The sequence below is a fragment of the Talpa europaea genome (genome assembly GCF_964194135.1).
Source record: "Talpa europaea genome assembly, chromosome: 11".
Classification (NCBI taxonomy): Eukaryota; Metazoa; Chordata; class Mammalia; order Eulipotyphla; family Talpidae; genus Talpa; species Talpa europaea.
In genome coordinates this window covers 103,995,460-104,023,298 of record NC_140078.1, presented here as the reverse complement: position 1 = coordinate 104,023,298, position 27,839 = coordinate 103,995,460, and the positions used below count along the sequence as shown (strand labels likewise).

Sequence of the window (27,839 nt, the reverse complement as noted above, 5' to 3'; positions counted from 1 at the left end):
GGACACTCACTTGATAGGAAGCGAGGTGTCCCGGGAGACACGACTCACGGCGTGTGTTGGGGGAAGATGGTGACAGGGCTGGCTGGGCAGCAGGAGACGCAGACTCAGCCCCGAGGGGAGGCCACGTCACGGGCGCGGGCAGGTGGCCCCTCGACAGCATCCGGTTCCTCTTGTCGGGGCAAGAGTGTCGGGGCTCGGTGGTTTGGCACGGCTGCCCCTCCGCGGTGGTGGCTGGGCTGCGCTGAACGTGGGGCCTGCAGCTGCCGCTGGACTCATGGGTGGGTGGAGTGGGGAGTGTCCAGGCGGGGGGGCAGCGGGGCCTCTCCCTGGCTGAGCTGAGACGCGTGACTCGACGTGGCGCTTTGTCACCTGCTCAGGCCCTCCGGCGCTCTGCTGCCTCAGGGCAGCCTTGCTGTGGCATCGCTGAGCTACGCCGTCCACTGTGCTGGCCCTTCATGGGGCAGAGACAGAGCCAGAGGCTGGCACTGCTGGTGACGGCAGCTCCTGGGGCAAGGGGGACAGAAGGAGTGACCCCACTTGGAGAAGAGGACAGGGGAGTCCAGCCGCCCATGTCCGACGTTTGGGAGGTTGGGTAAAGCTCATTCGTGGACACACAATCAGGCGTCCATGCCCCGCCTCACCGTGACCCGCGTGGCCAGCCTGGGGGGTCCCCGCAGGGCGGGACGGAGGCCTGGCGTGTCCTGGGTCCATGCGAGTTCACATGTCTTCCTCGTGGTGCGTTGTTCCCCGTTAGGCAGCGGCTCTTCAATCCCTTTGTTCTCGTTGCAGATGACCACTCGCCGCGCGGCCCGGTCTTCCTTCAAGAGCCAAGTCCCATCATGTTCCCTTTGGGCTCCGAGGAGAAGAAAGTGAAGCTCAGTTGTGAAGCTAAAGGGAACCCCGAGCCTCTTATCAGGTGTGTTGGCGCGAGGGTGCGTGTGTCCAGGCTCGGGGTCTTTGTTGAAAGACCGACGCTGAGGGGAGAGCGGTCACAGGGAGGGCCTGTCCAGGCGCCACAGGGCCCCGGGAAGCCGAGGAGAGAATTGCTTTCGGGCACAGGCAGGCCCCCGGCTGTGACCTGAGTATCCTGATTGACCCCTTCGCTCACAGTTTGAACCTCACTTAGCGACATATTGTTAAAACGCCATTTCAGAAGCCTCGACACGCTGGCCGGCCGGGAAGTAGGAGATACTCGGAAGCCAGAAATAAGTGGGTTGGGATCCGGACCCCAAAAGCAATTCTCACCTAGATGAACTATGTGGACAGGAGCCCGGTGCTCGCGGCTTCGCGGGGCCTGGGGTCACAAGACAGAGCTTTGGCTCAGCCTGAGAGTCAGCCCAGCGCCGCGCCCTCAGAGCGCGTAGGGAGAAATCACTGGCCTCCCCAAGGGGCTGTAAACAGAAGCCACCGCCCATCTCAGTCCTTGTCGCTGAGTGGATTTAATAACAGATGAGACACAACTGAGCGAAGAACGAGTCCACGCAAGCCGGGGCTGGAGAAATCCTCTGAAGGCAACAGGAAGGGCTGTAGAGAAGCAGAAAATGCGAGAGAAATACAGAGAGAAAATGTCTGCGTTTGTCTAACCAGAACCCCATAAGGAGAGAGAAAAGGAGGCAGTGGCAGTATTTAGAGAAGGTTCAGAATTTCCAGAACTAATTAAAACTTTCAAGCTTTGGATTGAGGAAGCCCAGCCAATTTCAAGCAGGAAAGAGAGAAAGAAAGCTTCAGCGAGGCTGATCCGAGGAGAGAGCAGAATATCAAGTCAAAGACACCATCGTAAACACAGACAGAGTCCTCACAGATAACCCGCACCGCCGCGGCTTCCCGGCAGCGGCCGGGAAAGTGAGAGATGGAGATAGAGTTTCCAGCGTGCTGCGAGAAATTAACTGTCAAGCTTCTGTGAGCAGAGATCTTGTTTAAGAGCAGAGCGCAGCAAATCTGTTCTCGGGCTGACAGCAAACTGGGGTCAGAAATTCTGAAAGATCAGGTTTGCCCGGAATAGCAATGCCCCTCGGTGGGATATCTGAGGTGCAAGAACGATTAATAATAAGTCAGGTGAGTGGTAAAGATTAGTATTTCTACATAAAAATGGGGGCACTCGGTAAGAATGGTGAAAGGAGCAGTATCCTGGGAAGATAAAATCGAAAATAATACAAGTACGCCGAAAGTCCATGTACTGTCTGGGGCAGAATCCGTGTGGTTTGAGAAAGGACATGGAATTTGGCTGCTGCCTCCAGCGTCCCCAGGTCGAGTCCCCCCCAGGGGGCGCACAGCCCCCCCACGTTCCCCACCACCATCCACTGAGCCTGGGTAACCTCACAAAGGGACGTGACTTCAAAGAGAAGCAGGTGGGCAGATTCGTGACTTCGGAGGGAAGAAGAGAGTCCACAGACGGGGCAGGAAAAGGCACGGAATCGTGAAGGGAAACACTGACCCCCTCAGTGGGAAGCACTTCTGTTCTGCGGGACGTGAGCGCCGAGAAGAAGGCGGACTCCGGCCTGGAGACGGAGCTTTCAGCACGCGTCGTGGCGAAGGAGTCGTAGCCGGAGCGTTAACAGAATCCCCACAGATCCAGAAGGTGAAAGCCGCGGGGCCCGGTCGAGACCCTCAGGGAGGCCGCAGCGGGCACAGCCAGGAGCAGGAGCACGGGGTGGCTGTTAGGCGCAGCCCCCGGGGCGCAGAGAATACCCCGCCTCCTCAGCGACCCAGAGGGCAGGCGCTGGAGGACTCATGTAACTTGTTAGGGAGAAACTCGACGTGGTGGGCCCGTGTGAGGCCGCCTGAGAGGGTGGGTGCGGCCTGCGTGAGGGCAGGGACGGGTCTTGAGCGAAACATGCCGGTCCCCGGAGAGCACAGAGCGGATGATTCCATGTGCACCGAGGGAGCGTGTGCGCTGGCGCCGGACAGGAAGGCCAGGGGGTGACGGTGAGAATTAAAGTCCCCCTGAGCCCTCCAGAGGGAGGGGCGGCACCCCGCAGGCTGGAGTCCAGATGCGCGACTGCGCCTGCCTTAGACGCGCCCTTTGCAAGTGTCCTCCTGGGAACGCTGCCCGGGCCCCCGGGTAAGGCGACGGAAACCCCCAGCGCGGGCCGGGCCGGCCAGCGCGGCCGGAGGCTCCCGGGGACGCTGACGTGCAGAGAGCGGCTCGGAGGTCGGCGCTGTCCTCGTAGAGGAAGTCGGAACTGAACTTGGTCCCCGTCGTTCATTCCTTCGTAACGTGTCATTTTTCAGGCCACGTCAGTTTCTCAAACTGAATTTGGGGGTTTGAGTCAACAGTGAGTTCGGTGAAGAATTCCAGTTTCCACCCAAGATTCCAACATGGCGGCGCTGCACCGGGGTGTTTTTTGGGATTCTGAGAAAACTGTAGGGAGTGATGCCTGGTACGTAGCGTCGAGGAGCCAGTTTGAGGCTCTTGGAGATGAAGGGCTGCGCGCTGCGGCCTGCGGGGGCGGGGTGTGCGGGCCCTCTCCATGGGGGGCAGTCAGGAGGGTGCCGGGCACCCGGAGACGGAGGTGTCAGGGGGTCTCACAGGGCGGGAGATAGACGGCGTCTGGCGGCTGAGGAGAAGAACTGCATTCCAGAAACGAGAACCAGCTCTCTAATGGGCCGTGTAATTGGGGCACATTTGTCACTTACCATCGAAGCCTGGCCCCGAGCACGGGTGGGCTCTCCTAGTCCTCGTGGGCGGCAGGTGTGAGCCAGCCTGTCCTGGGCAAGCCAGTGTCCCAGCCCCTCTCCCAGGAGCGTGTGGAATTCAAGACCGTGGCCGGTCGCTTTGAAATGCTTTCTGCAGCGCGAAGTGAACGCAGGAGGCAGAGGTTCCCGCGTGCATAAGTGATGAGTTCAGCGGCCCCGGTGTCCAGCGCGTAGCCGCGTGGAGGTTCGGATGTTAGCCATGAATGAAAACAAATCTTGCAGCAGAATTTGGCAGGTGGCTGCTTTGCTTTTCCCCAAACTGTGACCTTTAATTAACATTGCCTCCGTAACATCATGTTCCCAGATAGAGGGCCTTGCTTTGTTATTTAAAACAAGCAGTAGAACAGAAACCTATTATGTTTTTAAAGATTGCCAGAGAAGCCGCAGAGAAAACTTTTAATCAAATGCATTAGCAGTTGGTGGCAGTATATTTTATTTGCCTTTATACCTTTGGCAGTTCCTCTGTAATATAATAGCTGCTGGGTACCCGGGCTCTCAGAATGCCCTCTCGAAGAGGGAGAGAGCCAGTGAGAGAGGGAGCCATCAGCTGCGTTCAGGCCTCTTGGCTGAACTTTTTCAGTCTCCAGCCCGACTTTGAGGCGAGAGCACGCAGGAGGGATGCAAGGCCAGGGCTCCTGGGCTGCGGCTCAGTCTTTCCCACAGACACCCAGCCAGGCTCCTTCTTGGAGTTGATTCCCTCCACGGAGCCTTCTCCTTTCGTTACCCCTCAATTTTGAAATGCTTGACTCAGATCCAGAAAAACCTGAGTTTAGACTTGTGCCAGCTTCCCATGTGCCTGCATTTCCTGAGGATGCGGCCTGCCGAGCGCCCGGCGTCCCTTCCTGACAGGAGGGGAGGTCAGTCCCTCGTCATCTGACTTCAACTTGTTTGCAGACGACAACTCCCAAGCCAGAAAGGCCCCGCCCCTTTTGTGAGCCAGGTTGAAATGGGGGGTTCAGCAAACCCCATAGGTAGCTTTGCCCCGAGACTTGACCTTCTGGAAGCTTCACTGCTGCTGGCAGTGAAGAGAGCTGGGGTGCCAGTGGTTCCGAAGGCAGCTTATGGGACTCACCAACATGTCGTGGCTCTTGGGAACATCTCTCTGCTCCAAATGAGGATGTTCTCTCTATGCCCGGCACTTAAAACTTTTCTCAAGCATTGAAAATAGGTCCTCCCAGGTGGCCCAGGGGTTAAGTCTCAGCACCATCACCGCTACCTCCTGAGTCCGATCCCCGGCCGGGGAGCTGTCGCACAGGGCGCAGCAGACCTCTCCCGTCTCCCCGCTGCTCCCCGCAGCAGTGGGTTTCAGTGGATCTGCCTGTTCTGCTCCCTGCTCTGTCTCTGGTGGATTCTCTCACCCCCCTGCACCTTTGGCCTGCACCCCACCCAGTTCTTCTACACAAAAATAAATAAAATCTTAAAAAAAAAAAAAAAAAAAACCATTGAAAATAGACGGTGAATTTTTCCAGGCTGTTTCAGGGTGGGATAATAGAAGACATTCAGCACAATCCACATTCAGTTGGAATGAACAGTGACTGCATTGCAGTAAAATCCGGCAGTGCTTTGTGATGGCGACGCGACTGCCTCTCGCAGCGAGCGCTGTTTCCTAAATAACCCCCTCTCCCTTGCTCTCTGTATGCAAAAGCAGGCAATAAAGTAGATGAATGGGCCTTCTGCAGAGCGCTGCGGCTCAGGGGGCCGCACGGCACCCCTCCAGAGGGGCTCTCATCACCCACCGCCACTTCTCGAAAAAGACTCACAGTGTCCCATTCCTAAACCCCACCCTCTGCTTGCAGCTCACATTATATTGCAATTTCCTCTTTGAGTTCTTAGATTTGTCATATTAAATTGCTCCACTATCATTTGAAGTGAGAGTTATGGCCCAGACATGATCAGCTGACTCAAAAGATGTCTCGCGCAGAGCGTCGGCGCTCAAGATTCATGTGCGTGTGCACCTCCGGCGTGGAGCCCGGCTGTTCGCTTTTTATTGCTTATTACTTTCTCCTGCGTGTCAGAACAGAGAGAATCACTGTCGGGCACAGCCGCGGTGTCAGGTCTAATGCCCATCTTCCCGTAAACAAACACGCCGAGAGCCTCGTCCCATCTGCCGCCAGGCCCACCTTTCCTGCTCCTCTTGGGCATCAGCTTTTACGTTTCAAAGACAGGGTTGTGGGGCTCAGCTCTGTGCTGCGCTGGCACAACACACGCCGCGTGTCTGCTCCAGACACAGACACCTGGCAGAGACGCGGGGAGCACCCCACGCACGTTCCGGGGCGTGAGTGGGGCACGTGTGGCAAGCTCCACGCTGGCCGGCAGAGGGTTACGGGAGTTATGGGCAGCCCCTCCCCCTGGGAAGGCGCCCGTGTTAAGGAGCAGGGAGACGTCTGGGAGGGGACTCTGGTTTCTTCTGGCTAGGACCAGGAGCCGCGCTTCCCTGGGGAGGGCCTGGTTCATGCTGACGTCGAAGCGTGAGGGAGAAAGAAGGAGTCGCTCTGCTCCCAGTTGCCTTGTGGGTGCCAGAGGTAGAGTCTGGGCTCTAGCTGGCTGGCATGTTTTCATTTAAATCCCCTCTTGAGGTGCCCCCGGCCACGGGGCCCAGTGCGAGCCGGGCTGTCTCAGCATCTGAGATGGGGTGGTGTCTGCATCCTTCCCCCCGCCCCTGCTCCTGAGGACGCTCCTGTACCCCGCATTGCCTTGCTGCTCCTCCCCCCATCAATGCCACCGAGGGGGCTGTTGATGGCCGTGAGCTCCTCTGAGTGGGATTCGGGCTGGTGGGGGGCAGATTGTGTTAGCTCCAAGTTCATACGTATTCCAAGGACTTCCTGGAAGGTGGTTGGGTTGAGACAAGCTCTCTTGGGGATGTTCTTGACTGTGTAAAAAAAGTGGATCTTGTTACGAAAGCTTTGCTGTTTGAATGTGTGAGCCCCGCTGCAAGGGATTGATTGGACCAAACGCCGTGGAGAGATGCGCTGACGAGCCAGGCCAGCAGAGGAAGGAACACAGAGCCTGCCTCTGCTGCCCGTGCCCGCTGCACAGCTCGCCCACGGCCCGTGCACGCCGGGGGCCGGGGAGGACGTGGGTCAGGCTGGCTTGGCCGGAAGACGCTCTGGGCTGGCCGCGGTCCTCTGCTTCGCAGTCCGCCTCCCGTCACACTAAGGGCCGAGTCACAGCAAGTCCTGCGATTCCGTCAGGTGCTCAGCAAGACCCTTGGAAGCTCGTGTCCGGTCATCCCTCAGGCCAACCAAAGAGTGACCGCAGAGTCCACTGGGAACTTGTATCACGCTGCCCTGTTTGAAGACCGTTGCAGGGGTGCCGTGGGATTCCAGAAGCAAGGAGACGTGTCTGCAGCATCACAAGTAGTGGCAAAAAAGGTGTTTCCATTTGAACACCATCGTGTGCAGGAAAGAACGTGCTCTGTCCCTCAGCACGTGAGTGGTCACCGGGGCTGACCCGAGTGCACCTCACCGCCCCCTCCCCGGGTTAAAGAAAGTGGCCGATGATGTTTCATGCTATTTATTGTTTTTATGTATTTTAGACAATTCAGAAATGTTGATTAATATTACAAGGCTTTATCTACTGGCATTTTTATGCTATAGGTGGAAGTTAAATGGAACAGATGTTGACACTGGCCTGGATTTCCGCCACAGTGTCGTTGAAGGCAGCTTGTTGATCAGTAACCCCAATAAAACCCAAGATGCTGGGACGTACCAGTGCGTAGCAACAAACTCGTTTGGAACAATTGTTAGCAGAGAAGCAAGGCTTCAGTTTGCTTGTAAGTAGCAATTCTATCACGCCGCAAATGTCACTCTGAGTTTTTGTACTGTTATACCATAAGCCTCTGAAATAGTCGCTTTTAAAAAACCAAACACATTTTAATTTGTTATGTGATCTTCTTTACCCTTTTGTTCACAGACGGGAATGATGTGTGTAGGACGCTTTTGTCAATCTGGGTGGGAAGATGTGCTCTCTGCTCTTACCAGGAGGGACATGGTTTGATTACAGACAGTCTGGTTATATGATGGTGTCCGCATGCAGAAAGCCACACATACGATCGTCGCTGTGCAGCAGCACACACACAGCTCGGAGAATGTCTTAGCAGGCAGTGGAACTGCCTCTCATCTCAGTCAGTCGAGCAGTATTTAACCATGAAGCTCAGAGTTGAAGTAAACCTTGCCAGTCAGTGAATCCTGTAATTCTCCAATTCTCTTACTTCACAGAGTAGGCAAACTTTAAAAACAACTACAATAACAAAGGGAGAACAGAGTGTTTCCTTTCATGTTCTACCTTTTAGATTTCGAGTTTAGAACGTTTAAAAGCAAATCACCATCTCTAGTAAAAGTCCATGAGCATGTTTGAAAAGCTGAATTTAGAAATAGCAAGTTGAAAATAAAATCAAGTAGCTGGCAAGAGCAGAAAGACATTTGAGTGTGGGCGCCTTCGAGGATTAACGTTCAGCTGCATTTTTAAGGGTTTATGTATTTGCATATGATTATATATTTCCTCATGTAAAATCCCAACTCATATAGAGTGCATTAATGTCAAAGATTTCATAATTACAAAGTCGGTTGGCTCTAACACTGTAGAACATTCTCATTAACAAAATCCTCTGCGGAAACTCCCCATCAGATACAGCTAATATCGAGTGCTTAATCTGTGATTGCTGTTTGGTGGCATTTTCATTACTTGAGATATGAATTTCCTAAGTATTAGCTATAGATGGGATTCAGGGTTATTTTGTTTGTGAATGTCTCCTGAGGTCGTCTTCTAAATATTCTTAGGTATTCAGAATAATAGCAGGATAACATGTGTCAGCGCTGCAGAGCTGTGCTGCTTCCTCTGGTTGTAAGAAAGTCTAGTGTCTCGACTTTCTTGTATGACAGCAAGTGAGTCTTGTTGGATTCATTTCAGAAAACAATCAGATCGCGGACTCTCAGAGTAGGGAAGATGTGTCGTTAGTTACTCTTTTCCTTGTTCAGCTTTTGGGGCTCACGGTGTTGGAAATGTTGGAAACCAGCAGGAGGAACTAGAGCAGGAGCAAAGGGAGTCCGGCACAGGATTACCAACCTTGCATGTTTCTAACTTAGGGCATCTAGACGTTCACTTGCCAACTCTTAAGACCGTCCTCGTGCCCAGGCTTTCTACTGCCGAGACATCTGAAAGCCAGACGCAGGTGCAAGGCCAGACATTTAGATGGAGCAGGCCCCGCGGGGAAGCCCCCCGTTGCTCTGCTCCCAGCGGGTCTGAGGACCCGTGTTCGGAACATGCCTGCTCACCCCGCCTCTCGGGCGATGGGGCACCCTGAAAGCAGGGCGAGCCCACCTGTGTGTCCCAGAGCAGCCTGGACACTCTGGTTTTTGAAAAGTACGTAGGCAAACCCAGAACCTCTCCTCGGGGTTGAGCTAACCATGTGGCTACCCTTCCCGGCCACCCTCCCCGTGCGCGCCTGGTGGGGCGTCATGTGTGCGAGCCTGTGACCCGCTCCCCTGTCCCGCAGTCCGTTTCTTCTCCGGCACTGGACCCGGGCCTTCTGCAAGGCGCTCAGTGCTGGCACTGGCCACTGTTGGTGGCTGTGTAGGGTGTAGGGTGCCCCGGCCGCTGAGTGAGCGCTTGACCTCCGGGCGCGCCCTGCAGCAGCAGGTTTCCAGGACGGGCCGGCTGACAATGACACACACTTTCTCCCAAACCCGGCTCGCATCACCTTCCTTGAAACTGCGGTGATGTAAACTCGAGAACCGACTGATGAATTCCTATTAATCCAGAGTGACCCTAGTGCATTTGTTCATTCAACTGAATTAAAAAGATTGTATTTGCCCCTTTTAAATCCCCCTTCTGAATAGCGACCCGCTGTTCCCCCACAGCCGAAATGGTTGGAAATGTTTAGTGTGAGCAGTGCTTGTCCTCGTCCTTTGGTGTGCGGTGAAAATCTGATAAGCCCGTCTCCATCCAAGTGGCCGGTGCGCCTTGACCAGCATGGAGCGGCCAGCGGAGAACTCCCTGAGGAGAGGCTGGACGCAGCCCCGCAGTCTGCGTGCGCTTGAGTGTTTAGCCGGGAACTTGCCCGCACATGGGATCACTGAACCCCACTTCCTCCTACTTTGCTTCAAGCAATAACCCTTGCAGCTGCTAGCTGCATCACGCGCCCGCCCCGCGCCCTGCAGGGTGCCCCGGGGCTTCCCAGAACCCGGTGAGCCGCTGCTCGTGCGGCAGCCCCTCGCCTCGGAAACGTGCGATCAGCCCCCTCCGCTCTCGTGCCGCCACTGACTCAGAAGCAACCTCAGGCGCGTCACCATCTTCTCATTTTAATTGTTCCACAACGACACGCTTGTTTTTTTTTTTTTTTTTTAATAGAGGCATGCTTTATTTATTTGTTTGCTGGTTTGTTGTTTGTTTTTGTTTATACATGCACTGGGTACAGTCAGAAGCGCGGGAGGGTGAGAGAATTCACCAGAGCCAGAGCGGGGAGCAGAGCAGGCAGAAGGACCGAAGGACACTGCTGAGGGGAGCAGCGGGCGGCAGGAGAGGTCTGCGCGCCATGTGGGACCCTCCTCCGGTGGCCGGGGAGCAGCCGGGGATCGAACCGGCGCTGCAGAGGCCGCGGGCAGCTTCGCAACCCAGCACTCAACCGCTGCGCCACCGGGGAGGCCCGACACGCGTGTTTTGCCCCAGGCCTGACACCCCGGCCCCAGGCCTGCCTCTCCCCGGACTTTCCCATGGCTCTCGCCATCCGGCCCCCAGGCCTCGACCTCCGCCTGAGGCACTGCCTGCTCCGTCCACCGGGACACGGCGCGAGCGGGAAGGGCTCTGTGTGGGTGTTTCCTTCTCCCCATTTGACTCCTGTGATCAAATCTGCGTTCTCAGAGAGCTGAGACTGCCTGTCTTGCCATCCTTTGTCTCCAGAGTCCGGAACACGTCAGACGTGTGACTAGAGGAATCCCTTTATTAATTATCCATCAGCAGCACAACTAAGGCCACGCACCGATGAGGTTGTGGGGGACTGACCAGCTTTAAAACCCGCCGCCCTGCTGTTCAGGCCATTTTCTGGAGTTCAGCCTCTTGATCATCCATCTATAGTTTCTAGACTTTTTCTGTCCTTTTTTGCTACAGAAATCATAAGCTGCTGCCTCTACTCAAGCCGCTTTTCCGCTGTTAGAATAAATCACTTGTCAGTGATGTCAGATGAAGCAGGACAGTGACATCTTCTGGATGTCACCCCCGAGCGTTTTCATCATCACTGAAGAAAAAGGGCTGCCTGTGACCGCACTCTCTGTGGTATTATGGACTGTTTCCTCATTTTTAAACATAAGACTTTTGGGCTGAAATGGACCTTAAATGTCTCCTGATCTGGGTCTTCTTAAAGATAAGATTGGAGATTGGAGTGACAGTTGCTCACTGCTGTTCACACAGGGAATGGGTGGCAAGGCCGCCTGAACCCAGGCAGGGCTCCCAGGACCCCCCAAACAGAACCCACCAGTCAGAGCCCCCCAGTCAGAGCCCCCAGGGGCCCCCTCCTCTGCTCCTCCTACCTCCTGACTTACAAGGAAACATCCCGACGTCTCTGTCTCCCGTCACGAGGCTCAGCCCCACTGTGCCAGTACCTGGCCTCACCCACAGCCGCTCCTGCTCCTGTTGTGTGGAGCATTTTAGAAAACTGGTTCATGCCACTCTAGTGACAGAATTTGGTAGTGCCTGTATTTGTTATTTAAAAAATAAATTAATTCATATATGCAAAACTCGCCATTTTAACCCACCGATGCAAGCGCAGCGGTCATCAGCACCGGTGTGAGTTGCCAGGAGTTAGGGGCCCATCCGGGGAAGGGGGTACAGGTGCTGCCCCTGTGCGCCTGGGGAGACTGTCGGCATCGGGGGCCCAGCAGCCCAGTGAGAGAGGTTCTGTGCCCAGCACGCCTTCATTCTGCCAAGTCTCCTGCGTCCTGATCCGGCCTTATGCACCTGCTGCCGCCTGGGTGTGCCCCCAGCCTCCCTCCCCGGGAGAGCAGAAGATAAAGGCAGAAGGAGGGGGTCCTCAGCGCCTTCCCCCACAGCTTAGTGGGGAAGGGTCTGGAAGCTGCATCCGCACAGAAGGAAGTGCAGCCCCACCACCCTGGCCATCCACACCCTCAGCCAGCAGACCCGCCTGAACCTGCCTGAGACCCATCGCCTAGCTCAGAGGCCGCTGTGCTCCCCGACGCCCGGGTCTCTGCAAGTGAGCTGCACCACCCCCCGCCCAGTACACCGCCCCAGCACCCAGTGACTCTCCCTCTTAAAAAGTCGGGAAGTGAGAGGTTGAGCTGCTAGGCCGTCTGCGCAGACGGGACAGACCGAGGCTCGCCTCCCACCTTGCCCGCCTCCGCTAAATCCCAGGTCTCTCCCCAGCGCAGCAGAGACTGGCAGCCCCTGGGTGGCTGCAAGGTCAGCTCCTGACCTGTGCAGAACCAGAGCCGCTGGCGTGAGGAAGTGAGGCCAGAACTGCTCTCCACCCGCTTTCTCTCCTTGTCTCTCCCTCTGTTCCCCTCCCCGCTCCGTCTTCTTAAAATGAGAATAAAAACCGAGACCGTGCTTCTAGGTGAAGTGGGCAGCGCTGGCTTCTGGGCGCCTGGGCCCTCCCGTAACGCTGTGCCTGGCACAGGGACTTCTCCCTGCCTGGGATTCTTCACCCGCAAGATGGGGTGAATGGCCCCTTTGTTGTGAGGGTTAAGCAAGAATACTGGCAAAACTCCCGCGCCCTTGCCTGGCACACACTGAGGGCTTAATGAGGTTTGCTGTGATTATGATTTTATTACAGCTTTATTACTCGGACAGAGGCTCGGCTGAGCTCTAAGTGAGTCACCCCATTTAGTTCTGAGCTCATCCCAAGGAGAGCGGGTGACCTCATTCCACCAGTAAGCAGCCGGCTCTTGGGGGGGCCCTGGCTGAGGAGTTCCCCGCGGCCACCCCAGCTCCTCAGAGACGCCCGTTTCTCCCTGGGACACGTAAAATGACCCTTTCCTGATAAAATTCACGTTCAAAGCCAAGACTAGGGTGGTGGATAAAACATTTCCTTTGTCAAATGCAGGTGGCCAACAGGGATATGAAAAAAATGTTCAGCATCACTTGTCATCAGGGAAATGCAAATCAAAACTACCATGAGATACCATCTCACACCAGTGAGAATGGCACATATTAAAAAAACTAGCAACAACAAATGTTGGCGAGGGTGTGGAGAGAAAGGAACTCTCCTGCACTGTTGGTGGGAGTGCAAACTGGTCCAACCACTGTGGAGAGCTGTGTGGAGATTTCTGGACCTACTAAACATAGAGCTTCCATAGGATCCAGCAATTCCACTCCTAGGTATTTACCCAAAGGACACAGAAACATCAATTCCAAAGAGCACCTGCACCCCTATGTTTACAGCAGCACTGTTGACAATAGCTAAGCTTTGGAAACAGCCCAAATGCCCAAAAATAGATGACTGGATCAAGAAGATGTGGTCCATATACACCATGGAATATTACTCAGCAATCAAAAAAGATAAACACATGCCATTTGCAGCAACATGGATGGCGCTGGAAGGGATCATGCTCAGCGAAATAAGCCAGAAAGAAAAAGAAAAATACCGGATGGTCTCACTCATAGCAGGAATTTAGAAAAACCTAAATAAGGGACCGGGAAAAAGACTAATTATAATAAAGTAAAAATCAAAATCAACAAGCAACTATAAACCAAAGACACACTCCGGGGGGGCAGGTGGGCTTAGGATCAAAACAAGGGAGGGTGGGAATTGTGTGGGGACTGTAACCAAGAGGAAAATGCATACATTGTGCAAAAATGAAAAACGATGTAAAAAAATATATAAAATAAATGAAAAAAAAATTTCCTTTGTCAACACAAACTTGGATTTAAAAAATACACCCCCACGTCTATCACTGACTTTCTTGTCCCCAAGTTTTTAAGTTAGAGGCTGGGTGCTGTGTTCCTGTTGATTGACGTTTGCTTCCAGAAGCATAATACCATGCGCCACGTTTCTGCGAGTATCGTGACTCTAATTTTAACATAATTGGTTTCAGGTTCCATAATGAGAGTAATTAATAACAATATTTCTGCTCTAAAAGTTAATATGCACATTTGCAATTTATTGCAAGGAGCTTGTAAGACTTCCCCAATATTGATGGTTTGTGGTAAGCACTGGGGCCGTGAGCTGCATCTCCCAAGCAGCAGGTGACGCGTTATTGTAAGTTCTTCCCCAAGTGCAAAGTTGCACTTTAAATGCAGATCATTATGAAGAGCTTCCCGGAGAACAATCCAGTAACTCCAGATTTTAACCTGTCAAACGGATCACTTCCCTGACGTCGTCCAGACCATCTTCCTGGACTTCGCTGTCTTACAGCAGCTCAGACCTGCAGAGCGCGAGCCACGGCTCATCTGTCACCTCAGGTCGAGGACTGCGGTTCACTCACAAGAACCCCAAGCTGCTCGCAGTAAAACTAGAGGTTTTAACCCGACCCCAGCAGCCTGCCTGCCGCCAGGAAGGTGACCTAGAACACGGCCAGGAGCTGATGGGACAGTGGGGTGACGTCTGTGCTGAGCTCCGCTGGGGGAGAGAGCAGGGGGAGAACCTGGACGGGCCCCCTGCTCCCACCTCCTGAGCTTGTGTTAGGGGCGGGGCCCGCAGGGGCAGTAGGAGGAGTACAGGATGCAGACAGAGGGGCCCGGGGGCAAAGCCCCTTGGCCTGGTGAAGATAAAGTGGCCCCGTCCTTCCCGGGGCTCATTACCAGTGACGGGAGTCAGAGCTTCTTACGTGAAGGCAGCACAGGGGCCCGCCTTGGGCAAGGTCTGCGCGCGGCCACTCAGCTCCTCGCCCGAGCCCCCGCGCCTGGGTGCCCGTGAGGCGCGGCAGCGCCCAGAGAGGGGAGGACACGCGGCGGCCACGCCACACTCTGGCAGGCAGCCTGAGAGCCCGGCCTCGCGCCCGTCCGCGGTGGGCCTCACGTACCCGCCGTGTTTAACCCTCGCTGACCGTTCACCTGTCGGCGCCGCCATGAAGTGCGCAACCACCTGCAGGGTCTGCGTCGGTCGACGGCCAGAGCCAGGGCTGGCGCCGCCGGGTTCCAGCGAGGACGGCCCCGGAGCGCAGCTTCTGCTCTGAGCCATCAGCTGCTGATAGATGACTGTTTGGGTAAATAATTCGTGAATATTTAGATCAATTAAAACCTAATCAACCGAGGACCGTTCGGATGGCCGAGCTGACCACGTGTCAGGGAGGCTTTGAACTTCTATAAAAGAGTCAATTTTTCTCAATTTAGTAGTTACAGGAACTCAAACCAAAACTTGCTGCGCTTCTGGAAATGGCTTTTAGTAGCTGCTGCCTGCGGCGTGCGGCCCTGGGAGGACATCCGCGGCGCCTGTTGAAGGTCTTGGCAAGGACGTCTCGGTCAGTTCCTTGGTGGTTCCTTGGTGACGCGGCGCTCGTGGGGAGGCGAGTGATGGAATTCACAGGCCTCCAGCCTCGCCCTTGCGGGGACTTTTTCTTGCACAAAACCCACCAACCTGCAAATACCCATTCGTGTAGCTGCAGCTTATTTAGTGACTCCACACTCCAAATTTGAACCTATGAGACCGCCGGAGAGTAATCTGCGGCTTAAGTCAGTGACGCAGAGGGGTTCCCCCCGCCAATTTCGGGGCATTCTAAGAATACACCGCGTGTGAAACCGGCCAGCTTGATGAGGCAGGGCTTTCAGAAATTCACTGAAGTTAAAAACAAACACTTGGTATTTTAATTGAAACAAGTCACTGAAGTGGCCCTTTTATTACAGTGTTGTGAATAATTCAGTCAATAAGGTGTTAAATTTATAGTAATTTTCAAATCATGGAACTTGAAGAGTGATCCTCAGCCTCCCCACCACCGAGCTCTAAGCAGGACTGGAGTTGGGGTCACCCGCCTCTGGGGTGCTGCCCCGGATGAAGGGGGCAGGTATTCCGCGCAGTCGACGGGCACCGCCCCAGCCGCCCTTCCAAGATCCTTTATTGCGAGACGCCGCAGCCGCTCTCCGGTGGGGTCCAGAATGGACAATGCCCGTGTCCAAGTCGGCCCTGCCGCGCCGGCTGCGCAGAGACTTACCTAAGGGACGTCCACCCGGAGCCTGCAGGTGACCCTTACGCGGGGGAGGGTGCTGTCAGGTGGCATGAAGGCGCTGGAGGGGAGGTCTCCAGGCTCACACAGGCGGACCCCGGCCTGTCGCAGGGTCCCTGTAAGGGACGGGAAGGAGACAGCCAGGAGGAGCAGGGGGCAGCCACCTGTGTGCCGCTCCCTCTTCCTCCCGCCTGGCACCTACTGTCAGGGAAACTGCAGGCGCAGGACAAGGCTGAGGTCGGCCTCCCGCCCCCTTCAAATCACGTTGCTTGAGGTAAAGCAGGTTCACCTCGCTGCGCGTCCTCCAGGGGTGTAGGCTCAGCCTCTGCCACGCGCCTCACATCCTACCCACCCGTCCCGGTGTCCCCTGGGGCCTCCCTCCCCACCAGCCCCTCCGCTCTGGGGCCTCTGTCTGCCGTCAGACTCGGGACTATTATTGGTTTGGCTTTGGCCTGTGGTTGCATCTGTGTTCCATGTGCAAGTGGGACCGTTCATGTCTGTCTCCTCTGGCACGGTTCACTCAGCATCGTCCACTCTGGGTCACTCTGGGTTGTCCCGACAGCAGGTGTCCCCGTCTGGTAGCGCAGTGCTGTTCCGGCGTGTGCAGACCTCGCCTCGCCGCCCGCCCCTCTGCCCGGCGCTGAGGCTGGTTCCAGGCTGAGACGGGAAGTGTGCTGTGTGAGCAGGGGCCTGGACCCCCAAACGCATGGCTCGACACCTGTTGTGTGTCGCTGGACCCCAGGGGAGCCCCACGCTGAGCGTCCTGAGACGCCGCCATGCTGTCCCCTCGGCCAGGCCGTCGCCATCCCACCACAGCCTCCCTCGCCTGCACTCGCGGCTCTGGCCTCGGCTCTGGGGGTCTGGTCTGCGTTTCCTGACGACCAGCATGTCCGCGGGCCCGTCGGCTTCTGTGCGTCATCTTCGGAGAAGTGTCTGTTCAGTTTCTGCCCGTGTTTGGATGGGCTCTCTGCTTGCTTTTTGTTGACTTGCACGAGTTCTTCACACACTTGGATCTCAGCCCTTGTCAGGCGCGTCCTGTGCGAATACGTCCCCTCAGCAGGTGTCCTTGTTTGCCTGAGTGTCTCTTGCTGCGTAGAAGCCTCTTAGCTTGGTGGAGCCCGATGGTCTGTTGGCTTTTGCTTCTCTTGCCCCTGGAGACAACCCCCAGACATGTTCCAGCAGCCAGTGTCCCGGGGTGTTTGGCCTTTTCTCTTCACTCTGTAAAGTTTGGGGTCTGAGGTCGGGGCTTGTGTAACTCTCTGATTTTGAGAGCCAGCGCCCAGAGGGCGGCTGGTGACCCCCGATCCTCTGGGCTGCCTGCGCTCTCCCTGGGCCTTGTTCTCTCTGGGGGTGCAACGGGTTTTGAACTTCATCGGGTTTGATTTCGCGAAATAATGAGAACAGAGAGCTGCATCCCGTCATCTCTCCTTCCGGGCGGGGGCCTCCTGCCCCGTCCCCTGCCGCAGGGGGTGAGGTCTCAGAAGGCCCCAGTCCCTATTTCTCTGGACTTCTTTGTTCCAGGTCCTGCTCCCAGAAGCTGCCCCTTTTATCTGCCCTCAAGAGGAGCTTTGTTCCCTCCGAGAGCGTCCAGCCCTCCATGGCTGCAGTGTGCCCCTCTGGTCTCTCATCCCTGTCGGGCGCTTGGCCCGACGTTTCTAGCTGCTGCGAGGTCCATGGCCTCTGTTCTCCGTGGACACCTCGTCCAGGGGGCCCCGGCTGGCGAGCCGGCGCTGCGCGGTCCAGCGGGACACCACTGTCAGCCCTGCGGGGACAAAGCATGCGGGGGCTTCAGCTGCTAAGCCCAACCTGGGGGCATCATGAAAAGGGGTGTGTGTCTGTGTCTGTCTGTGTGTGTGTGTGTGTGTGTGTGTGCGCACGCGTGCACGCGCACTTTCCATGAGCTAAATTACTCTGCTAGACATTTTGCTGGAGATAAATTCTGTGCTAGGCACGAAGCCCTCGCTGGATTCACGGCGGGTCAGTGCTCCGCCCTGATGCCTGTGTCTGGAGCACACACTAGTTATGAGCAGAGCCATGATTTTGTGCCACGCGCTGGCGTTGTCATCCATCATCGTGTTTCAGCCGCGTGGGTGTTTTCACAGCATCCTCCCCCAGCTGAGCGCAGTGGTGCCGTCCTGCCCGGGAGCCGTCGCTTAGCTCGGTCTCATGACGTTTCGGTCAGTGACACCTCAAAGACCCGCCTTTCGAGTCACCCGCGTTTCTTTCACAAGGAGGGGGTGACGGACTCAGCAGATAGAGCCTCTTACCTTCGGCTCAGTGGCTACTCTCTCCAACTTGCAGGGTTTTTTGAATAGGTAGGAAATCAATGTTTGTGGAATAAATCAGGCTGAATCAATATATGGATCAACCAATGAGAGAATATAAGAGAAACAGAAATGCCTTGACCTTTGCCAGCCCAGGAGGTGATATTTTCTCTTAAATATTCTTTTTCTTTGGACTGACAAGTAACATTTTACATTTCAAAAATGGGGAGGCCCCTTCTCGTAAAGACATCTACCCAGCAGAGCGTTGCTCTGTCTAGAAAGTCATGAAGCGCTGCTTTTTCCTTCCCGTAGCATCGTCTTTCTGGGCGCCACTGTGAGGAGACGCCAGGTGCTGTGTGACTCGGCTGCGGAGACGCCGCCGTGCTGCTCCCCACGCGCCCCCTCCCCCTCCCTCGCGGCGTCTCCTCGAATGACCCTGACCCACCAGCAGCTGCTCCTCCTTCCTGCCTGTCCCGACAGCCCCCTGCTGGCCCACGCCTCGGCCTTTCTGGACAGTCCATGTACCTGGACAGTGGCCTTGTCCGACTTGCTAGTGTCACTTGCCCATGACCCCGAGGTTCCTGCACAGGGTCGGGCTGGCGGGTCAAGGCTGCACATCAGAGTCCCCTGGGGCCGCCCTCCCCTGCCCCTCAGCCGTGTGCTCAGATGGTGCGTGTGAAGGTTAAGCAGAAAACCTTGCATGAGTGATCACGGACGCTTCCCCCGGCGTCGGTGAGGACCGCCAGCAGGGCGGGAGCGGCCGGCGGCTCAGGGTTGTGTGTGTCGCGCGTGGGTTGGCTTTGGCCCGAGCTGTGTCTGTACGACGCGGGCGCGGGGAGGTAGCCGGCCCAGGCCACGCAAGACCCTAAACCCTGCGCGTCCCGCTCGGCCATCAGGCCGCGACTGCCCTTGGATTCGGCTGTGCTCGTTTCCCCGGTGGTGCCGGTCTCCTAGCTCGGAGAGAAAACCACCCCAGAAATGTGTCGAAGCACCTCAGCTCCCCAGCACAGGAGACGACCACGGCAGGACTTGAAAAATTTTAAATTTAGCCCAAGGAGTAGTATTCCCGGGGGCCCGACCAAGGCCCATGTGAGCCCGGATGGGAGCCAGCAGCGCGATCTCTGGAAGGCGGCTTTGGGCCTGAGACGCTCCTAATTCCTGAGATGGAGCAGCTGCACTGCCCGCCCCTCTTTCTTCATCCCTGCAGCATGTAGAGGCCGTGGCGGGGCGGGGGCAGGGGTTGCAATCACGATCCTGGCAGCACCGGCTGGTTGAGATGACTTGGGCGCGGAGTGACGTCCCCTCCTGGCGGCTGGTAGCCACGAGACCCCACTGAGCCGTCCTCTGGGCAGCTCCGCCCAGGAAGGGGCCGTCCGAGGTAGAGGCCGGGTCTGGGCCCTTCTGGGCTCCTGCCGCGGCTCCTTCCCCTTCCCCTGGCGGGTATGGCTGGCTTGGGGGAGTTGCGAATGTGTTCAGAGCTTCAGCCGCCCTCGGGGAGAGGGACAGGGCGCGATGGTCCAGCCGGGCAGCCAGGGGTGACCGGATGATGTGCTCGAAGAACCTGCCAGCCTCGCAATAAGTTATGGTCGTTTTTTGTTGTTAAGCCCTTAAGTTGGGAGCTGGGGGAAGCCTTAGGATATTTGTGAAAAGCCTGCATGAAGGGGAATGCCGCGGGGAAGCTTAGCAGTGAAGCACCTCGGTGGGCGCAGCGTCGGCCCTGACCGACCACACCAGCGTCAGGTGGGGATGTGGAAGCTGCTGGGCTCTGGATTGTCTTCCGGCTTCGAGATTAAGTCACTAGAGAGGTGTCACGTCACCCAGGGGGAACCCTTGGGTGTGCCTGACGTGAGCATAGTGGGCTCTAACGAGGTGCCTGTGGGCCGTGCTGGCAAACCCCAGTGTCCTCCCAGAATGGCCCTAAATATCACCTGGTCAAGCCACGGCAGCCCCAGAGCCCAGAACTCAGGCCTCAGGCCTCATCTTGGGTTCCACGCCGGGGTGTCCCCAAGGCCCTGCTGAGGTCAGGCAGCCGGAGGCTGCCCTTGCTGCTGCCTCAGGCCTCACAGTCATGCTGGGGCCTCCAGGTCCTGGTCTCCGCCCTCACTGTACCGCGTGGTTTGTCCCCTGCAGCAGGTTTTCTGCTGGGGTTTCCGCCTGAGAACTAAAGGCTGCTGTGTGATGACGCGGCTTCTCTTGTCCTAGAAGCCCAGCCCGGCTCCTCTCGCACCTTCTCCCCGCCCTGACCTTAGCTGTGCGGGGAGCCAGCGCCCTCACACTGGCACGTCCATCCTCCACCCAGTGGGCGAGTGAGCGTGTGGCCTGGCTCTGTGCCCACACATCCTGGCGCCCAGGAAGGGCCTGCTGGCGTGGGGGCTGGGGGGGTTACTTCGCGTCCGCAATAACCATGTTCATGTCTTGGGGGGCGGCTGCGGCTGCTCATCACCAGCATCAGATCTTCTTTCGGGCTCTTGCGTTGTTGGTTTCCCCCGGCGTGAGCTCTTGGGTGGCTCTGATCGCGGCTCACTGTTCCCCACCCGGGCGAGTCAGGTATTTTGAGCTGCGTGTAAACACAGACGGGGCACACGGCCGTGCACAGGGGCCTCGGCGTCGGGCAGACGTGAGGCAGCCGAGGCGCAGTGAGCGGGAGGGGAGAACCGGAGGAAGTAGACGCAGGTCCTGGCTTCGGCGGAAAAGGGGAGAAGCCCGACGCCGGGAGAGCTGTGGGGGCAGCCGGCGGGCAGAGCCCTCGCCTGGAGTCGGGGGCTTTTCCCTCCGTCCGGAAGCCCGCGCCGCAGTCAGGAAACGCCATTGATACTCTTTATCCTTGCCCGGCGCCGTTCCTCCTTTTAAAAGAGTGGGGACACACTCCCGTCTCCTGCGTTTATCATCGTTAAGGGGTTGACTATGGAACACTTGACAAATTATTAAAAATGGGGGGAGAAGCAGCAATAATACGGGCCCGCAGAGCAGAGCCAAGCGTGTCTGAAGACGGTGCGAGCCGGGGACGCCCGGCAAGGCCGCCTCCGCCCCTCGGGTCTGTCCTGGGCGCGGCCCCCGAGGGCCCCGGCTGGCGTGCAGGGCTCCCTGGCGCCCGCCTCCCCTCCCGTCACGGAGAGGCGTTTTGTTTACATTGTTTTATCCTTACAACAGTTTCGTGGGACGGAACGCCCTCCGTCTGCCTTCCCGAAAGGAAACCTAAATCCCAGAAAATCCGCTGCTTCTCTGAGAGGTGGCGACGCCGCGGGGCCTGGACGCCGGGTGTCCCGGCTCAGTTCCGCGCAGGCCGGGTGCCCGGAGCCTTGCTCGTGCCTGTGACTTCCGGCACCGGGGGCGCTTTCCTTACTCCCGTGACTCCCGAGAGCTTCATAAAGGAAAGAGAGGCCGGGCGTGCCGGACAGCCCCGTCCCCCGGAGGGCACGGCCTGTGCGGGAGACGCTTCCCAGGGGAGCCGCGGCCGGGCCCGCCTGCGTGTGGCAGGACGCAGCTCTGTACTCCTGCCGTTCCCTGGCTGGTGCCTGGATAAACGAGCTGTGTCCGGGGTCTCCAAGCGCTTAAGGCAGAAGAAGGGAGGCCCCAAAGACGCTGCATGTGCAGGGAGGCCCCAGTGCTCCTGGCCCCCCGGGTGCTAGGGCTCCCCGGTTCGTGCCCCACCCTCCTGGGCTGCTGCTCCCGGCGCCTGGTGCCACAGTTCTCCTTCGGCCTCTTCTGAGGGTCAGCATCCTGGTTCCCTCGGGCCTCCCACCGCAGGGAGGCTGGCGCAGAGCTTCCTTCCCAGACCCCAGCCAGCCGTGCCCTGAGGGGTCCGCCGCGGCCGGCGCACCGCTGGGAGAGGCCCCGTTATCTCTTCGGCAACGCACAGCCCAACACTGTGCAGACTGTCCGCGGTGTTGGGGGATGCTGGGGATCAACTGATGCAGTGCTGGCGGACAGCCCTGAGGCCAGGGGTCCTCTGTGCCATGGGGTGCCAGACCCCACTCACCTCACCATGCGGCGTCATTGGGGCTATTTAACCACACAGATACACGCCCATAGGCCACCCTCTCCTCCTGACCTAACCTGAGGGTGGCAGGCGCTGGGCGGGGTGGTGGCTGACCCTCCAGTGGAGCAGGCACCCCAGAGTTCCCATCCTCTCCCAACACAGACGCCGTGAGCGGGAGGGTCTTGTGATGGGCTTGTTGCCCTGCTCCGTCTCCTGGAGAAGGCACGTTACCTTTTATACCTTCTCCCCAATTAAATTGTAACCCTGCACACGTCCACACTGCAGGTCAGCACAGGACGCGCTCGCCTGACGGTCTCTGAGGCGCGCCCGGGGAAGCCGGCCCCTCTGGGGCGTCATGGCTCCGCCCAGGCCTGCCTCCACGGGCCACCCGGCCGCGCCATCCTGGCCTCCCATTGCTTAAGGAAGGGCAGGAAGCGTTTCGGTGTCAACAGTCAGACACTCGGAAACGTCGGTCTCCAGAGCCTAGAGATCAGTCTTCTGGGGACGAGGCAAGTGTGGTCGCCAAGTGGTGTTTTCTATTTTACCTTCCAGAAGGTCTGTCCCCTGCACACGATAGGGAGTGAGGTCGCCTCTGGCCAGGGCACATGACACTGGCCCAGGACAGCTGGGGACTGGCCTGACCATGGGGGGACTGGGTCCTGGGCTCTAGAACCAGATGGCGTGGCCTCCTCCTGGCTGCTCGTGCTAGCCGTGGGCTCGTGGGCAGTCCTGTGTTCCGGACCTGCCTCCTCAGCAGAGGCCTGATGGTGGCGACGCTGATGGTGGGCATGCCTAACCCTGGCGGCTGGGGACGGAGGGCGGGTCACGGTTAGCTGTTGCACCCGGAGTTAGTTACTCCAGCCCCAGAAGGGCTAGTTATTATGGCTCATCATTAAGTGGCCGTACCTGAGGGCCATCGCCCTGTCCTTGTTGGCCAGGTGGATGCAGCCCACCAGTCGCCTTCTGATCGAAAACATGGAGCCTGAAGAACAGCGTGGCGAGGTGGAGGGGAGAGTAACTAGACTGGGGAGACTGGGGCCAGCTTTGCTGGTTGCAAGATAAGGAGTGACTTTTCACCTGAATTCTGACCCGTGGCTCAGGGTGTGTGGCTGCGCCCCTGTCTCTTTGGCTGGGGTGCCCACGAGGGAGCCCTTCTGGAGTCGGTGGAATGAATGATGCTGATGGTGCCAGTCGGAGCCGTGGTGACATCAGTGCTTAGATCTGCCGGGCGCCCCAGTTTGCACGCAGAGCCTCGCTTCATACACGGGGAGAAGAATCAGCCTCTTTTGAAGCGGAGACCGCAGAGCTACGCCCAGGGAGTGAAGTTCCTGGAGGGCACAGAGGTGGGCCGGTGCTGCAGAAGCTGGCCTCTGCGGGTGGCCCCACCTGGGCCAGGTGCCCGTTGCAGCATGGGGTCACCTAGTGGGTTGGTTGTGGCTCAGTGAGCTGGAAGAGCCAGCTGCCGGAGAGGCCGGGAGGCCCGCCCGCTCCGTGTCAGGAGGGAGCCGCCCGCGCCCGACAGATGTTCCTGTTCTGAAAGCCCTTCAGGGGTGGCTGCCTCCCGCTGCGGGGGGGCAGGGTGGCCGTTGCGGCGGTGTGGGCCCCGGCGGGCCTGGTGGCAGATGGGCTCCGCGCCGCCCGCCCAGCGGACAGTCCCCTGCGGGTCCCGCCTGAGCACTCCCTGCTTACTGCGCAGGCGAGCCGGCCCAGGCCCAGCCGAGGCCCCTGCCCTCCCGACGCCGCCTGGGGCGGATGCTGGCCGCTGCTGCGCCTCGTGCACCAGGCTGGCCAGCGCCTGCCAGCCCCGGCCCTGTGCTGTTTCTGGACTTGGCTTGTGGCGAGGCCGGCGATCTGCTCTTGGATGCACGTTCCGCACTTGAGATCCATAAACGCGACCGCTTAGCACCGGGTCTGCAGCAGGAATGGCGTCTTCACGCTGGAGATCCAGCTCACCCGCTTCTTGGGCGTCTGTCTTCCCTGCCGGCCGTGGGCTCGCGCCCCGGAGCTGCACGTGGCCTGTGTCAGGGCTGGACAGCGGGGAGGGAGGCCGGCAGAGCTGAGTCCTCCAGACCCTGTCCCCACGGGGCGGCTTGGCCGAGATTGGCACTAGAACGAGTCCTGCGGGGCAGCGGGCACAGCTGCTGTAAGGAGGCGCGCGGCCGGGGCCGGGGGCAGGGGCTGCCGTTATTTCTTGCTGCCTAATGCAGAAACACTGTTCAGAAGAGAAGGAAGCCCACACCCGTGGAGTGTCCCCCCACACGTGGCGGACGGACACCTGTTGCGTCAGCCCCCTAAGTTGGCGGCAACAAAGGATCACAGACCCGATGTCTGAAAACAAGAGGTTTCTCCCTTCGCGGCGGAGGCCGGGAGTCCAGAGCCGGGAGGAAAGCAGAGCCCACCCCGCGCTCCCGGAGCCCCGGCCCCACTCTCCCGGCTCTGTCTGCCGCAGCCCAGCCCGTCCGTCCGTCTTCACCTGGCCTCTGTGTGTGTCTGTCCCCTCGCCCCTGCACCCACCCCGGGAGCCCAGTGTCACCCTGTCCTGGAGGCCTTAACTGCGCCTGCGTGCACCGACTGGCAGCCGCGGCCCTTCAGAGGTGGATGTACCTTCTGAGGCTGCTGGAGCTGACCCCTCACGGGACCCCGCTCTGATGTGGAAGTCTGCCCTGCCGGGATCAAGGGAGAGGCTCCTCCCCATGACTCGGTGGGGGGCTGCGTGTGATCTCCTGGCAGAGACCGCCCGCGGGTGTGGAAGCACAGCGCTGGGCGCCCTGGGCTGCTGGCCCCACTGGGCGTGCAGGCACATGACCCTCATGTGCTGTGAGAGCCGGGGATGCCACCAGCTCTGCCCCTGGTCAGAAAGCCCCGTGCATCGTCCACGCCCCCTTCTGCGAGCCCCACTGTGTCCCCAAATTTCAGTGAGAGCCCGGGACCCCTGGGGTGCAGGGTCCACATCACCTGGAGACTCTTCTCACACTTCTCCCCTGCCGCCCCCACCCCCTAGCAGGCAGGTCAAGGCAGCGTGGGGCTGGCCGGGGGTCGGTCTTGAACCAGCTCCAGAGCTAGAATGGACCTGCACACAGTGCGGTCAGGCTGCGAGCAGCCGACAGCCAAGGCCAGGCCTTCCGGGCCTGTGGTGCTCTTGTGATCGCCCGTCCCCGCTCGCCAGGGTGTGGCACAGGTGGCATCTGCGTGTCCCTGCCCTCCACCCCATCCCCCCTTGTGCTGCTTCTCTCCTGCGGAGTGGGAGCACCCCAGCAGCTTCCCTCCCATGCTCCCATGGCGTGGGTGACCTCCCGGGAGGGGCGTCTGTGATGTATTCTGCTGGGTTGGCAAGCAGCATCTCGTTGCATTCCAAGCGGTCTTTTTTTAGAGAAGCAGAAGGGAGTCTTTTGACTCAAATGCGTTTTGTATCCAAAAAAGGAATGTATGATCAATGCGAAAACTAATCCAATGTCTGTGGGTAGAGTCACCTTTTTATTGCACCTGATGTCCATGTGCTCACTGCTGCAGAAAGTGCAGGCAGCTCTTGCCCAGACTGTGCACGATTACTTTCCTTACCCTTCCACTCGTCGCAGCAGCAGCTGGAGCAAGAGCAAGGTGTTTGGTTGTCGTCGTGGAATCGTTGGTTCGTGCTTTCCTGACGCTGGAGATGTGGGCGTCGAGTTTGTGTTGTTTCCCTTTGAATCAACCTGGGTCCGCTCAGTTCGCTGAGGGGCTTGGTGCGGGCGAGGGCTTGGGGACTTTGGCGGCACCTTGAACAGACGGGACGCGGTCGCTCCACCTTCCCGCATCGTCGCTGCAGTGACTAATGGACCTAGTGGGAGAGGTCGCCAGAGGGTCTCGTCTCAAGGGTTTCTAGACACCAAAATGTGCAGAGGTGAAGAGGTTGTCGCTGTGGCCGGCGACACTTAAGTTTTTTCCAGTCCAGTCGGGCACAGCCGCCCGGCATACCTGAATCTAAAAATGCCACCCGATCAAAAAGACTCTTCAGTGCCCCCCTCCATACCATACTGTGGATTTAACGCGGCCTTGTTTCCCCAAGAAGAGAGGGAAAATGGAAAGCTGGAATCCAAAAATAAAATCCATACTTAATACGGCAGCTAAATATACCCCACGTTTTCTCGTTGCCGCATTAATTCAAGGAGCCCTAATTTGGGCTGGCCCCGCCGCTGCGAATCACCAGCGCGTGTCACCAGCTCGCGTTGTGTTTCGGCTTCTTTCTTTAAGACTCATCAGGAGAGATGGTGATCGCCCGGGTCCTTGCGTAACGTCACGCGTTCTCTAAAGTCGTCTAGAAGAAAGATTGGACGAGGGAGCAGGTGACGCTGCCTTTGTTTGGGGACAGATGGTGCCTGTCCAGGTTCCATGCCATCCGTCACGTGGAGAGTGAAATGTCCAGAACCAGGGGCCGGGGGGTGCTGACCCCCTCACCCCGCGCGCACACAGGTCCCTCCAGAGCTTGAGGAGGCTGCTTGAGGAGGCTCCCCATGGGCGTGGGTGGAGGCGCCTCTGAAGTGCACGGAGCCCACAGGTGTCGGAACCGGGGTTAATGTCTCCACCTTCCCGTGCTGGGGTTCGCCTGGGGCGTCAACTGTGCTCTCAGAGGTCATGGACTTTTTAACCTTTTGCAGCTTAATCACAGAACATTTTTAAGGCTGGCCTGTGGCGAGACTGCTCCATGGAAAGCTTGTGGATCGGGGCTGGTGCCCTGCGCCCTCCTGGCCTCGACCCCCAGCCCTGGGCCCGCGCCGCCATCCGCCCACCGCCGCGCGGCCCTGCTCCTCGTCTCCCTTCTCTCCTCCTGACTTTCTCACGGCTGCAGAATGAACTTCCTCTCCTGTGCGACAAGTACCCCGCGTTCTCGGTCCTCGCGCCTACAGGGCCCCCGCAGGTCTGTCCCGAATCACACTGTGGTCTTTGCGCCCCCTTCCCTGGGAGTCTCGGGGCAGGGACTTCATCGGGACTGGCCTTTACATCTTTCCTCCCGGGCCTCTGCCAGGCAGGTCACAGGCTACCGCTGCTGAGAGGCACTGAGTCGAGTGACCTCAAGGCCCGAGTCAAGCCACGTGACGCTTCTGTTCAGAAACCTGCCGTGGCTCCCGCTTGTTCCCCCAGAAGCCCAAGAGGCGTCCCAGCCCCACGGGCACCCACTCTCCTGCCCAGTACTCCCCGACACCCTGTCTCAGTGCTGTGCTCTCACTCACCCCTCCTGCCCGGCTGCCTCCCGGTGTCCCCACCCGTGTCCAGGGTCCTGGTCAGAGCTTCGCGTCTGCGTGGAGAGGCCCCCTCCGAGGTCACCCACTGGCTCAGCCCGACCCCCACATTAACTCAAGCCACAGTCCTCCGCCCAGCCTCCAGCCCCTCTTACCTCTTCTGTTCTTGTCTTTTACCTGTCACGTACGATGACATTTAAAGCATATCACCTGCCGCCCCTGGTTTCTGTCAGGTCTCTGCGTGGCTGTGTCCCACGCCCTACAATAGGGCCTGCCTGTATCGAGGTTGAAAGAATGAACTGAGTGTGGTTTTCACCCCACTCTCTACCCTGGCAAACTGGTGGCGTCGCTTTGTCGCTACATGTCCCTACAGAGCTTAGGAAGATGAAGGTGGCTTTTGTTCGCCTTCCGTTACTGGGGAATTGTCCTCTGCGCGTCAGCGCACTCGTGCTGTGAAAGCAGTAAAACATTGCCTCAATTAAAATATTCCAATTAACATTAATCAGGAAGAGCAATATTAATAACAGGCCAGCGGCTCACCCGAGCCTCACACCGCCGCAGGCTCAGCGCGTCAGTTCCG

At 58.1% G+C, this 27,839-nt stretch overlaps 1 protein-coding gene across 4 annotated transcripts in view; it reads left to right on the top strand.

Annotated features, from left to right (window-relative positions):
• CNTN4 (contactin 4) overlaps positions 1-27,839 on the top strand; it is a gene marked incomplete at both ends in the record, with an annotated part of 224,911 nt that overhangs the window by 64,583 nt on the left and 132,489 nt on the right. For all 4 annotated transcript variants that reach the window (XM_084246783.1, XM_084246781.1, XM_084246782.1 and 1 more), the window contains 2 exons: positions 790-916; positions 7,293-7,468. In XM_084246783.1, the coding sequence (XP_084102909.1) occupies positions 790-916; positions 7,293-7,468 (303 nt within the window). The remainder of the gene's footprint in view (positions 1-789; positions 917-7,292; positions 7,469-27,839) is intronic.